Raw genomic sequence first — 12,541 nt, 5'->3', positions numbered from 1 at the left:
AAAACTGCTACTTTCCAACACTGTGAACCACAATTAGGGATTCGACCAAAAAACAAAAGGAAAACACAATTAGGGATGGGTGGGGCGTCCCTATCAGTGTCAGCATAGGTTAAGTTCTAACAAATCTTAAGCAGTTTTATGACCGAAAAAGAAAAATCCTGAGCAGTTTTATTCATAGGGATGCAAGGAATCGGATACAACACATCAATGCGATTAGAATCCTCAAATCCGATTAACTAAAGCCGGTAGGTTCTTTAGTAGAGAAAGACATTTTATTAAGAAAAAAGATATTTTACTGTCAAACAGCAAAACTCATCAAGTTATTGACAGGATTAATATTCTCTTCATCGAAGGAAGACCATGATGTAACAATTGTCTTAACTCCACCATAAGCACCCAATGGCTCTTCATCACAGGTGGCGTGGGAAACAGTAACAACTCCATTCGACACGGGCTCAAGTTTTTGCCTCTTTGGCTTCTGTTCCATCTGATGACCTGGTAAGAAACTTCCCACTATCACCTGAAATGCAGAATAGAATGTTAAGGCAAAGCATAAGGATTGAACATGGTGCACGCCGGAAGATGTTCAAGTAAATAACTTTAAATTCATTTCCCTTTGGCATAATGAGAAAACAATAGGGAAGGTGGCATCAATCTGAATGCTCGAAAGAAGGCTTCAATTCTGACGGGCTGGGATCTTACCTGCACAGGGCCAGCAGCCACCAATAGACCAGCTAGCCCTCCCCCAATAACACGACCATCCGGGCCTGACAAAGAGACGCTCATCCCGCCAGATCTGCTGATTGTTCCCCCATTCATGATAGGCGCAAATGATCCAGACAGGGAAAGAATTTCGAAGCAACCCTAGAAAGAGAAAGAGAGGTAGAGGCTAAACATCATGCTAGATCTAACTCTTTTTGTAAGAATCAGGACAACAGTGACAGAAAAATGATGTTAAAAAGCAGAAACAAGTTAACAAGCATATCAACAATGGGAAGAGTCAAAATGCACATGCCAGTGGTCCAAGAGGAAGGGCAAACGAAAAGAAATCATATATGTCAGGGTTCAGCCTCTTAGTTGAGAACTAGCTCCTTGGGCAAATCAACTTTTTTACATCTCTCCATGCAGATTTCCATGAAAATGATCATCTCAACTAAGAAACTTGCATATGCCTCCAAAGACACAATGAAAAGTAGACCAAAAGCCCATGACAGCAACCGCCAATTTTACAACCAACAACTCATGCCATTTACAGCAATACCACATCCAGTAACAAACTTTTCAAGGTCGAGAGTGATACCATGTCAAGAGAAGCTATATTCAGAAACTGCCAACTATTGGTACCTGGTCAAAGTACAAGAGTCGATTAACTATCTACATTACCGAAAAGCATAGATGGATGGTTACTATTCTCAATTGCTACCATCGGAGCCCTCGTGTTCCAGGAGCAAAGGCTGGCATAAAATAAGTACTACCTGTCCACTTCCCCCTTCTAGTACGACAACATCATCAGTCTTTCCCCCGTAAGATCACTGATATTTCTTTCTCCATCTATTTCTCTCAATTTTCTCGTGTTTTAATTGATCTGACATATACAAATACCATGTGAATAAGCTCAGCAGACTCAAGCTGTATAGATAGTGGCATCTGACTACTACTTCCAAAAATGTCACTCTAACCAATCATGTATTTCTAGAGTACAAAATATGTGACCATACCTCGTATGTTAAAGTACCCCCACAAGAAGTAGGCTGACAAAGTGACACATTGGAAATTGTACCGTTTGCAGAGAGAATACAAATAGCTCGAGATCCTTGTCGAGAGAATGACATAACCTTCATCATGACATCCTGCAAACTCAAGTGAAAGGTAGCGATACAGAACACCCACAATAGTCAATTTTGTGCCACAATGTTCAAACCAGGAACACATACGTAACATACTGCAATCGCACATCACCATTTTTTCGGTCAGTTAATTCAGCACAGCCAATCATACGAGACATCATTACTGCAAAAATATCTCCCAGATGTATGAATCTCATGATATGTTTCGTCAAAAGGAATCTGTTACTGACAGAAATTGCTAATTGCAAGGCCTATTCAAGTGAATATATCCTAGGAACAGTTCAATCAGAATAATAATCCTAAACTGGGCAAGCAAAGACTGTAAACCAAGTAGCATATATGAACTTTTATATGTGAGCACACTTAAAATAATTTAAGACAACAGTAGAAAGTCCAGCAATTGTCCAATCATGTCTAATCCAATGTATGAAGGCTTCTGTACCATTGAATTAACTTCATTTAATAATTAGACCTAGAGAACCTACCAGAAACCTTTCCTTTGACACAGTAAACCTGAGTTAATGTCAATGAATACAGAACCTCAGTTCAACCACACTATGTGTCAATGAATACATTACTACATGAACGATGGTTGGATACATGTACTGCAGCCCCATATACGTAATAAGAATTAGCTTTCATCTTTAAATTATGCTACATACCTCACCGGGGCTGACAACAAGCACATGAGGCGTGAAATTGGCATCAACAAAGTATGCAACCCTCTTTGCTGCAAAATACAAACATATCTTGAAAATTACAAATAGACAGACAAAAAAGCAACCGATCATCAGACTTGAGACAAGAGGGTGAGCAGCACCAATTAGCTCAATTAAATCTAAGTTATACTGTGCCTCAGAGAAAATTGACTTCTCTGATCTTTAAAAATCAGTGAGGCGTTTCTCTTGTTAAACTCTACTACAGCACCAATTAGCTCAATTAAATCTAAGTTATACTGTGCCTCAGAGAAAATTGACTTCTCTGATCTTTGCAAATCAGTGAGGCGTTTCTCTTGTTAAACTCTACTACAATAACAGCTTAAAGGTTCTAATGTTTTTTCTCAATGACAGGATTAACTAACTTTGCAAATCGAAACGTCTACGTGCAGACTGAAGCTCAAACTTTGTACCTGGACTTTCATACTCAACCTTATGCTTCTTCAGTATCGCGTCCACTGATGTCCCTTTGCCTCTTTCCCATGCCGGAACTCCATCATTCAAGGGAATCGAAGCCGAAATCGGCATTGGCGACAATGCCACTCCATCGTGACCATGCTTCCGCGGCCTCCCTCTCTTTTTCGAGACTTTCATGCCAGGCACTGCTATGCTCGTCGGTGGCGCAGTCGCAGCCGGTAGATTGACCAACATTGCCGGCCCATCAATTTGGTTAGCATTTCCAGTTCTTGGTTCAATTCTGAAGCTCTCTGCACCTTCCTCTCCCTCAAATTCGGAACTTGTTTCCTCTCTCTCCTCCATCAATATGAATAACCCAAAGCAAGAAAGAAAAACCCCAAAAACCCTGATTGAGCTTATACTCTGGATACTGAGCTTCAGCTAGTATGGCATCAAGTTCTTGAATTAACTGCTGAATGATCAAAAGATAAAGAGTTCAGCGTTGGGGAAAATTGAGATCTGTAAAGAGAAAACTCGCTATACATCGGCTTCAATCATGATTCATGGAAGACGAAATAATTGAGCTAGAACATTGGATATTCTGGCCAAGAACTAGAAATTGGTTCACACAATCAATTTACAGAAAACCATCATCCCAAATCTAGAAAAAGCAGATCCTACCTTTGAAGATTCGACCTTCCGGAGCGATCACGACTCATACTTCCTAAAAATTCAAAAAAATAATAATAATCAGCAGTGCCGCAAGGAAATGCAGTCTTGTTGAAATTAGGGTTTCCGGCACGAAATTGAGGAGAAATAAATGTAGTAGGAAAAAATGCAACAAAATTCCCAAAGTCATATTAAAATATTACCGATTGTAATTTTTTATGAATATTTCAACTGTCGTAATTCAAAGTATAAAAGTCCGATTGAGAAAGGGCTTGGCGTCCGTCTTCGATGCCTAATAATGGAAATTAAATAATCGAGGTATTGGAATTAATTAATAGCACTAATGACTGCTGAAATTGGGGAAATAATTTTAATTTAAAATTGACAGTTCCTAAAAAGCTCATTGATTTTAATTCAAATTTACGGGAAAAAGAAAAGAAAAAAGGAGCATGACAAAAGTTGAAGCTCTGGGAAGCTATTTTGGTTCATTATTATTATTATTATTATTGTTATTGTTATTATTATTATTGCCTTTCGGTTGGTCGAACTAAAAGTCAAACCTCTTCATAACCAAAAATAGAAGACGAGGGCCGAGAGAAAACTATGTTTGGCTACTGCCGAGGTTACCTTTCGTCCACGCAGATTCGAGAATCTTTCATGCCTTTAGCTAACCGTTTTAAGAAAGATTGGAACATGCCTTGAGCAAGGACTCTGAGCTTGCCAACTGTGAAACCATTTGACTTCTCCATCCCCATTCGCCATTCAACATCAGTTTTTACAAAGAGTTACCCGATGCAACTCAGGCATAACAAAATAGCTTGTACGCGCCTGTGTCATAAGCTAAACCATGGAAACTTAATGTCAAAGTCATTCCATTTGTGCTGTTTGAAAGGTAAAGTCCTTCACTCACTTATAAACGGTAATACACATGCGGCAAGACAAGTCATGGTTGAATTCCGATCATATCGCCATATTTTCGTTCTTTTAATGTTTGTTCAGTGAACATCAATTGTCGTATCTGATTTTAGCAGCAACAATGTAAACTCGACCAAGAGAAAACGATATTTCGCCAGTACACTCGAGGAGGTTTCCAAACATTTTGCACACCGAGATCGCTGATACCACACTTCTTTCATGCATCCTTTCTTTCCTGTGAGTTCCATTACATGGAGAAGGAATGTTGCAAAAGTCTTCAAAAGCCTTTTTTTTTTAGCAAAACAGGATAAAGCAGTTGCGACAAAACAGCAACACTAATCAGGCAGGAATTCAACTGTCCCTACGGCTACACCAATTGCTCGTAGACTATGTACATATAATCAGTAAGGCCATTGTAATTGACTAGACCATCATGACTTTGAAATACAAAGGGTGAATGTGGAGAAGTATGCAGAAATGTCTTTAGCTAATGTTCCCCTCATACCGTCGGACATGAGTGACTGACTTGATATTCGATCTATGAAGCACGAATCCAGCTCTTCGTTCTTCGAAAGAGTACTCTATCTCCTCAGGAATTTCTTTGACGTTCATGGTACCCGCACCAGAAGGCAAGGACAGAAGATCCGGTGTCATGGCAGTGTGCATAGGAACTGACACTGTGGAGGGTGTGGAGGGAACATGGATTGGCATCGTCCTGGGAGTCATATTTTCGTCATCTGTTGTCAGAAGAGTCTGCTTCAAGGGAGTAGAAAACGTGTTGTTACTTGGAAATGCTTTCTGTAGCGTCTCTCCATGTGATGCATTGTCCAACGAGTTAGTCCTGTGGGCCTTTGTTAACACTGAAGAGGTGATGGGTGAGAAGGGTTTCCGTCTCATGGGCGACTCTAGCTCATAAGCAGTTGCAGCACCAAATGAGTTCTTTGCAGGAGGGCCAGCCACATCCAACCCTCTCCTACCTATATGACATAAAATAACGAAGCTGAGCTGGGCATAAGGAAATGTATGCTGACCATTGGCCCCAGTAGATGATTTTGAGAAGACCAACAGTCATTATAGAAGTTGAGATATTCCCATCGGCCCTAGAGAAGAAGCTTTCCAAGAGAATGTTAAGCTTGCTTTATTCCTTTGGTCAATCAATCAAACTTATAAACAATCCATCAATTGCAGGAATACCATTTATTCCAACATTCTATCAGGTGGGAAATGCCCATTAATCAATCCTAAGTAAACAACGTGAGAAGTTCAAGCAGTTTGAAAGGTGTCTGTAAGAGAAATTCCAACACTAACACATTTTTAAAAAAGCGGATACATGCAAATTGGTATTATTGTCGATGTCATATTGAATGCAAGACTTCTATAAAGAGGCTAAACGAAGGCTTTATTTATAAGTGACGAACCTCAATGCACCGTATCCAGGAGTATTGCCCCAACCCAGATGCTGAAAAAAACCACTAACGCATGACCAGAAATACATCTAGTTACAGATCAAACGAACTTACCAGCTGAAAAAGCTGCAAAGCCATCATCTTGTTGATTATTGAATCTGTCATTTTTCTTAATCCTATCACTCTTCTTTATAGGACGTGAATGAGGCATAGCTTTTAAGGAGTGGAGTGGATCAGCTTTGGGAGTTTGAAGCACTGCTCCCCCGAGAGAAAGTCTTTTGTTGCTCGCTCCACCAGTTGATATTCTAGGAGCCTTTTTCAAAGTTTGAACTTTCGAGGGGCTAGGTTTTGACCCATATAACGCTTCTTGTTCTGCTATCAGCTGTCCCTGAAGCTTTTTTTGGTCCTGAAACAAGTAAAATTAAGCAGAGTAGCACTTTGATTCTTTAACTATACCTCCAGTCTCAAAATTTGTTTGCACCTCTGTGTTGGGGTGTTGGCAAAATATCCAGCAAAAAATTCTTATAAAATTTTGAGATAGATAAATGTAAGTCCTTCAACAGTTTCATACCCGCAGCCTACGGCGTTCTTGTTCTTTCTCCTGCCGTAGAAGAGTATACTCTTCAAGCATAGAGAGTAGTCGGATCTGTATAGAATGATTAACAGTTTCAGAAATACATCATCGAAACAATCAGAATTACTGTTTGAACCGTCTAAATACTTACGCCATCATAAGTGAACTCAATCCCTCTTTCCTTCTCCCATGACACAGTTTTCGAAGCTAAGGCCTCAACCATCGCTATTGCAATGAGATTAAGCAGTGCATTCATCAGGTCATTATGGTAGAGATGAGAAAGGAATTTAAGACACGAGCTCATGCTTTCAGATTTACATATACAACAAGAGCGACATTTCTTCTGAGTACCTGGTAGTTTGTTAACCAGTGATCGAGCTTTCTCAGCACGCTTAAGGGTAAGATGGGACCCTCTTCCAGCATTATATCTATTTTCATCCTGGAAACAAAGAACATAGTAACTAAGCAGTATAAAGTGGATAAATGTCCATTTGTAACTCCAAGGGATGATTGAGAACACTCAACCCCGTTGTACTCCTCAAGCCAGCTCTCCTCCTCACGTGCAGCCAACCATTTCTCAACCCTTTCAAGCAATTCTTTTCGGCTAAAAGCTTCCTCTTTGACTTTCGCAATATGAACTTCAATTTGTTCAAGTACACTAGCGGCATTCGTGGCTCCTGCAAGAAAAAGTGAGCATAGAGAGTTCAAGCAATTGCTGAGTTGGTCTTGCCAATGTGCTCAAGGGTTTTGGAACTACCAGACTCCGCAGCTTCAATGATATAGCTCATGGTACTGTCTTCTTCAGGGATCAAATGTGTCTTCCTATAAATATCCTCTAGCTCTGACCTCTTCCTTAAAACAAGCTCTTTCATTTTGCTCAACTTCAATTCTTCCAACCGAGCTACTTCTGCTTCAACCTATATAAAATGCTCATGCGTAAATCCATTAGCAATTTCATCCATCTATTTAGTGCAAGAAACCGGACGTGGTGCTTGTGATATGTGCAGATAATCAACGTTACATGTATCTCACATCATTTATAGAAGCCACTGAGAGGGCATCGGGCTCAGTTATTTCATGTTCAGACGCAGCTACATTGCAAGTAACGTTTTGGAACATTAGTTGCTCCTCGAGAGGTGTATCCATCAAATTCCATAGTTCCAGCAAGTTCGTTGCAAGGTCTTGAAGCTGTGGACAACCAAACAATTACAACTCCCCAATTCCCTCTATGATTACTACTCTGAGGTAAATCTTGATAGTTGAAAGGAATAAAACTTACCCGCTGCATTCTCTGCAGTTTAATCTCTCGCAGATTTTTAATCATAGAAGCCAACTGCTCAATTATCCCGTTGCTTATATCTTTCGATCCTCCAGCATTACTTAAATGAACCTCAGAAACTGTGTGCTCAAAGTCAAGTCCAAGTACCATGCAGAGCGAGTTCAGTGTACACATATAATCCTGAATCTGCTTCAGGCGATTGCTCTGGACAAGAATTTGGAGCAAGAAATATATGTTGATATGTGAAAAATTAGCAGCCTATACAAGATGATGAAAGTAGCAAAAGCAAATAGAACAAACTAATTTAACCTTCTCTTGTTCAAGTGCATGCAACTGTCCATGGAGTTCTTCCAGCTTCCTCAAGGATAAATCACTTTCATCCACAACTACTTTAGAAGAAGTATGTTCTTTCGACCTATGTAATTCATTTATAATAATCTGTATTTGCTCTAGAACTTCAATAAACTGTTGTCTTCTCTCACATTTTCTCTTCCGCATCTCCTCCAACTGAGGAAGAATTATCTTGAGCTCTTCTTTCAAGCTTCCTGCATTTTGATCAGACTGGAACAGAATTCCAAACCGTAAATGTTTCTGGTACATCCCGAAAATAAAGATGAATTTAAAGAAGGATTCTGAAGTCCTGGAAGATTTATAAAGCATAGTAGTAGCGACGTCCTACCAACACAGGGAGTCTGTTATCATGATTTACCATGAATTTTCGAAGAGCTCGCATGGAGCCTTCAATTGCAATATGCTAGTTGTCGATTTCAAAATCTTTTACCTGAGATGCTGTATAACTCTCAGTTGGCTGACAGTAACTTTGTCAACCATAAATATTTTCTTTCAAACAGTAGGTAGCATTTAGGTTTTAGACTTGGAGTTAAGGATATTTTTTTCTCTTTTTGGTTTCGAGAGGCTATCTAAGACCTGTTTTTGAATCCCATTATTCATCATGTAGTATGCGCTTGAATTATTGCGAGATGACATTTCCGTTTTACTGTTACTGAAATGGAAATTAATGCAATCATGTAGAAAAAAGATGCTTAAAGACTCAACAACTCAAGAACCCATAACATGTTAGACTTGATTATACTTTTGGAAACCATTTTTATGTTGGACAATTGTTCCTAAACCTACTCCCAAATTACTTTTGGACAGTATGTTCATAATAACTCATTATTGCTCTAAAAGATTTACATTTCAATTCAATTATGAACCTCCTCGAGCAGACTAGTTCTCGATATTTTTATTAGGTATCCCTTCAACACATTGATGCCACACTTTTTTTTTTTTTATGTAAAAGAGGGAAAAATCCCTAAGATTACATGCCACTTTCACTACACCAAAGTGAGATTTGACAAATTATAGAACTGAGATGGATTTCAGTGTGTCTCAATGATTTGCAATCTTTACTAGTTGTTACGTTCTATCAAAGGATGGAAGAAATAAAATTATTTCAAAATACTTGACTCCTAAAAGAACTTTGTCAGGACAGTCCTAACCTGCCTTATGTGTACTGGCCGCTCCCCCATGGCAGAGCAGATTGCTGCAAGTTCTGCTTCAGAATCAGCTATCCTCTGCCTTAGCTGAGCTCTACAGCGATTTGCTTGATCTACCTTTCTCATATATACTTGTAGACATTCCTTTTCAAGTTCAAGAAGCATTTGATCCCTATCTGCATCGGACTCCCCAACTTCATCCCAGATTATCTATAGAATCCAAATCGTGAAAGAAAGTCTGTAAGTATCTACGCTGACAAACCTACTATCAGAAAAGAAAAGCGACCTTTTTCAATTACGACAGAACAACATATACGAATAAATCCTCATTCTGTTCAGGAAAAACCTGGAGTTCACATAGAAGTGTTCCACATGTCGTTTCCACTTGCAGAAGAGGATCACTTTGAAGGCATGACATGTCTAACAGCCGCTACACCTGTTGGCAATGATCATGTTGACAAGTTACAGAAACATATGATTGTGAGAGAGCTAATAGATTGCAATGGTCAGTCAAAACCAGAAAAGGTAAATGACATCCAGACCTCCAAAGAATGGGAGGGCAATAAATCATTTCTCTTAAGAGACTAGCTCTGTAAACCTTTGAAGAATGCAATCAAGAGTCTAATGTGTTACTGGGCTGGTATTTGGTTGTAAACTAAAGGTGGCTTTGGGCCTTTGAGGAATCTGGCCTTCTCTACACTTGGTAGCAATGAAATTATCGATTAACCAAAAAGCGCTAAACAATATACCAGAATAACACAGGTGGGAACTAAAAATGCAAAACATGTAAAGACCAATCCTTAAGTAATTACAACTATCAACTGAATAAGATTTCCATTGCGAAATTGAATTACTATTTGCAAAAGCTTGCAGCTCCAACTCCTGGAAATAGCCTCCACCATACATGCTCAGACAGTATTTATTGGTAAAACTTTCAAACAACTAGAAGAATGGCATGATTAACAGCCATCCATCCTTCTATATCATCACTTTTGGATTTAGCTTCAGTTCAACAAGCACATCACTTAAGGTAATCAGGTTTTAGATATGTCCAATCTCAATGGATGAAATAAACAGACAACTCTTTGTCAGACATTCACTCTCATAGGTCATGCAAAGTTGGACAAGGTCCACATAATTTGCCTCAGTTCAACTTTAACAGGAGCTGGAGCAAAACAGCGAAGAAAAGCATTGACCACTTGGAACATAATACAACGAGTAAATTTGATGGAACCAATTTCAATTTACCACATGTAAAGCCTAGTTCAAAATGCAAGCTCCGGCAGCTTCAAAAGCTCAGAAAGTGAAAGGTATCTGAGAGCTAACTCCTTAACCTAAAGAGGAGAGAATAGCCAACCATGAAAGGAGAGACTAAAAACAAAGAGTGCATGTCTGAAGACAACCATCGAGGAAACACAAATTGGACCAACTCTAAGCAACTCCGAGCTTCATTTGTCAGAGGAGGTTAACAAATTCAGATCTACATGGTCAAGAGATTTACAATAAAACAGCAAGAGAACTTTGCTTCATCATAAACTAGTGACGAAATTCCATGAAAACCGCTGAACCTCTATCATTCATTAGTTCAACACAAACGTCTGTCCCGTCAGCAATTTCGGAAATGAAAAGCACACGAACGAAATCCGAGAGCAAGGTCAGCTCCTCAACGACCAAAAGGAAGAAGGACAAAACCAGAGATCAAATTGCAGAGGGCACATCATTCATTTCAGCTCAACTGGAACTGGAGGTTAAAGAACTCCGAGTTCGGAGAATTCGCTTCAAACTCATAAAATAGGGCACTCCAGAGAGAACTCGTGCCTCTTCGAAAGCTTAAAGAAATGAGGGAAATCGGAGAGCGCATGCCGTGAAGAGGAAGACGAACCTCGACGACGCGATGCTCAGCGATTTCCTCCGTCTCCAGAAATACAATGCAGCAGCGGCACCCTCTGAAGTGGAGTTTTCCTGAGAAACTCCGATTTCCTTCCGGGAAAATTCACAGTACTGGTTGATGTCGCTGAATTCCGGGGAAATTTTCCGAGAGATACGTCGGTTTTTTTCTTTTTTCTTTTCTATTTGAACTTGGAGGAGGAGGGAGAGAAGGGGGGGGGCCAAAAGGTGACCGTTAAAGAGCGGACGCGACGGACGTGTCATTTTTAACGAAGGAGGACATAAATGAAAATCGCAAAGTCAAATGAAATCTCAACGACGTTTGAATTTGAAATCGGGCAATGGTGACGAAATCAGGGTGGGCCCTCCCATAGGACTTTGAATAATTGAATGTTTCTCTCTCTCTCTCTCTCTTTTTTTCTTCTTCTCTTTCTTTCGCGGGCAAAACAGGGGGCAATTCTTTCGTTTTTATTTGGTACGTGGGTTGGAATGGGATCTGTGTGGTTCAGTTTGTTGACGATTTTCACTTAATTCATCGGTAACTTTATTGTTTCACATGGCAATTTATCGGCATGTGGATATATCGTTACAAATCATTTTAGAATTTTAAAAATTACCTGTCAATAAGTTTGTATTTTATTTTTTTTGTGTGTCAAATGTCGATAATTTTGCTATTATGTACAATTTGCTACCATTCTACATGAAAAACTCCGAACAATAACAAATTTAAAGTTGATTTTATAAATTTTTACATTTATTTTAATATATCAAGAGGAGAAATTAGAAAGAAATGTTTTTTTTTTTTTAGTTTGAAAGAAAATTTGTTAACAAATGAGTGAAGAGCATTTGTTGAGTAATCAACAACAAAATTTACGATTTTCAAGATACATCTTTCCGTGATATGCAAAATTGATCCATTTGCCGTTCATTGGGAGAATTACAAAAAAAAAAAAAATCTCAACTTATTGTAATTGTGTCAATTTAATCATAAGCATTTTGTTTTGTCAATTTAATTGTAAATCTTTTTCATTTGTGTCAATTCAACCTATTTGGCCGGCCGGCGCTAAGGCACTATCAATGCTAACATGGACTTTTTTAGTAATATCTTAATAATTTTTTGAATCTTTTATCTTTTATCTTTTTTTTTTTTTTTTACCGGACAGTTAGGGCTGGGGGCAGCAACCACCTTGCCTGGCCGGATCTAGCAAGGGCGTTGAGGCCCTCACAGGCCCTTAGGGTTGGTGAAAAAAAAAAGTAAAGAAAAAAAAAAAACCCAAATTTTTTTTATAAAAATACTAAAATGTCATTAAAAAAAGTTGATGCCAAAGATCGGCTGATAAAATGGACCGAATT

General features: G+C 39.0%; 2 protein-coding genes across 4 annotated transcripts; both read right to left on the bottom strand.

The window, feature by feature from the left end:
- Positions 1-139: 139 nt before the first annotated feature.
- Positions 140-3,870, bottom strand: LOC115740961 (AT-hook motif nuclear-localized protein 6-like). Of its 2 annotated transcripts, none has more exons than XM_030674651.2 (6): positions 3,641-3,870; positions 2,977-3,431; positions 2,510-2,577; positions 1,719-1,850; positions 703-864; positions 140-520 (listed from the first exon to the last, which is right to left on the bottom strand). In XM_030674651.2, the coding sequence occupies exons 2-6, from the start codon at positions 3,320-3,322 to the stop codon at positions 299-301; spliced, it is 930 nt and encodes a 309-aa protein (XP_030530511.1). In that variant the 5' UTR covers positions 3,323-3,431; positions 3,641-3,870; the 3' UTR covers positions 140-298. The 2 variants fall into 2 exon arrangements, with proteins under 2 accessions (XP_030530511.1, XP_030530503.1); XM_030674643.2 differs by having other exon boundaries at positions 2,977-3,428.
- Positions 3,871-4,774: 904 nt separating this feature from the next.
- LOC115740950 (65-kDa microtubule-associated protein 3) lies at positions 4,775-11,426 on the bottom strand. 2 transcript variants are annotated; one of them, XM_030674610.2, is made up of 13 exons: positions 11,184-11,425; positions 9,648-9,737; positions 9,305-9,511; positions 8,112-8,363; positions 7,803-8,006; positions 7,556-7,711; positions 7,281-7,440; positions 7,049-7,200; positions 6,875-6,962; positions 6,675-6,748; positions 6,521-6,595; positions 6,064-6,355; positions 4,775-5,520 (listed from the first exon to the last, which is right to left on the bottom strand). In XM_030674610.2, exons 2-13 carry the CDS (start codon positions 9,717-9,719, stop codon positions 5,027-5,029), a joined length of 2,226 nt encoding a protein of 741 aa, XP_030530470.1. In that variant the 5' UTR covers positions 9,720-9,737; positions 11,184-11,425; the 3' UTR covers positions 4,775-5,026. The 2 variants fall into 2 exon arrangements, 1 of the variants encoding a protein (XP_030530470.1); XR_007199412.1 differs by having other exon boundaries at positions 5,394-5,520; positions 5,962-6,355; positions 11,184-11,426.
- Positions 11,427-12,541: the final 1,115 nt, after the last annotated feature.

This window comes from Rhodamnia argentea, chromosome 7, assembly GCF_020921035.1.
Source record: "Rhodamnia argentea isolate NSW1041297 chromosome 7, ASM2092103v1, whole genome shotgun sequence".
Classification (NCBI taxonomy): Eukaryota; Viridiplantae; Streptophyta; class Magnoliopsida; order Myrtales; family Myrtaceae; genus Rhodamnia; species Rhodamnia argentea.
Note: the sequence above shows the minus strand (reverse complement) of the source record. Positions and strands in the feature narration are given on the sequence as shown.

Excerpts from the sequence above, each read along its gene's own strand:
- LOC115740961 (XM_030674651.2), bottom strand. The coding sequence starts at position 3,322 with ATGGAGGAGAGAGAGGAAACAAGTTCCGAATTTGAGGGAGAGGAAGGT. Across the intron at positions 2,578-2,976 it reads GGTTGAGTATGAAAGTCCAG|CAAAGAGGGTTGCATACTTT; the intron begins GTACAAAGTTTG and ends TGTATTTTGCAG. Across the intron at positions 865-1,718 it reads GGGGTACTTTAACATACGAG|GGTTGCTTCGAAATTCTTTC; the intron begins GTATGGTCACAT and ends TTCTCTTTCTAG.
- LOC115740950 (XM_030674610.2), bottom strand. The coding sequence starts at position 9,719 with ATGTCATGCCTTCAAAGTGATCCTCTTCTGCAAGTGGAAACGACATGT. Across the intron at positions 8,364-9,304 it reads GGCCAGTACACATAAGGCAG|TCTGATCAAAATGCAGGAAG; the intron begins GTTAGGACTGTC and ends ATTCTGTTCCAG. Across the intron at positions 6,749-6,874 it reads ACTGGTTAACAAACTACCAG|CGATGGTTGAGGCCTTAGCT; the intron begins GTACTCAGAAGA and ends TCATTGCAATAG.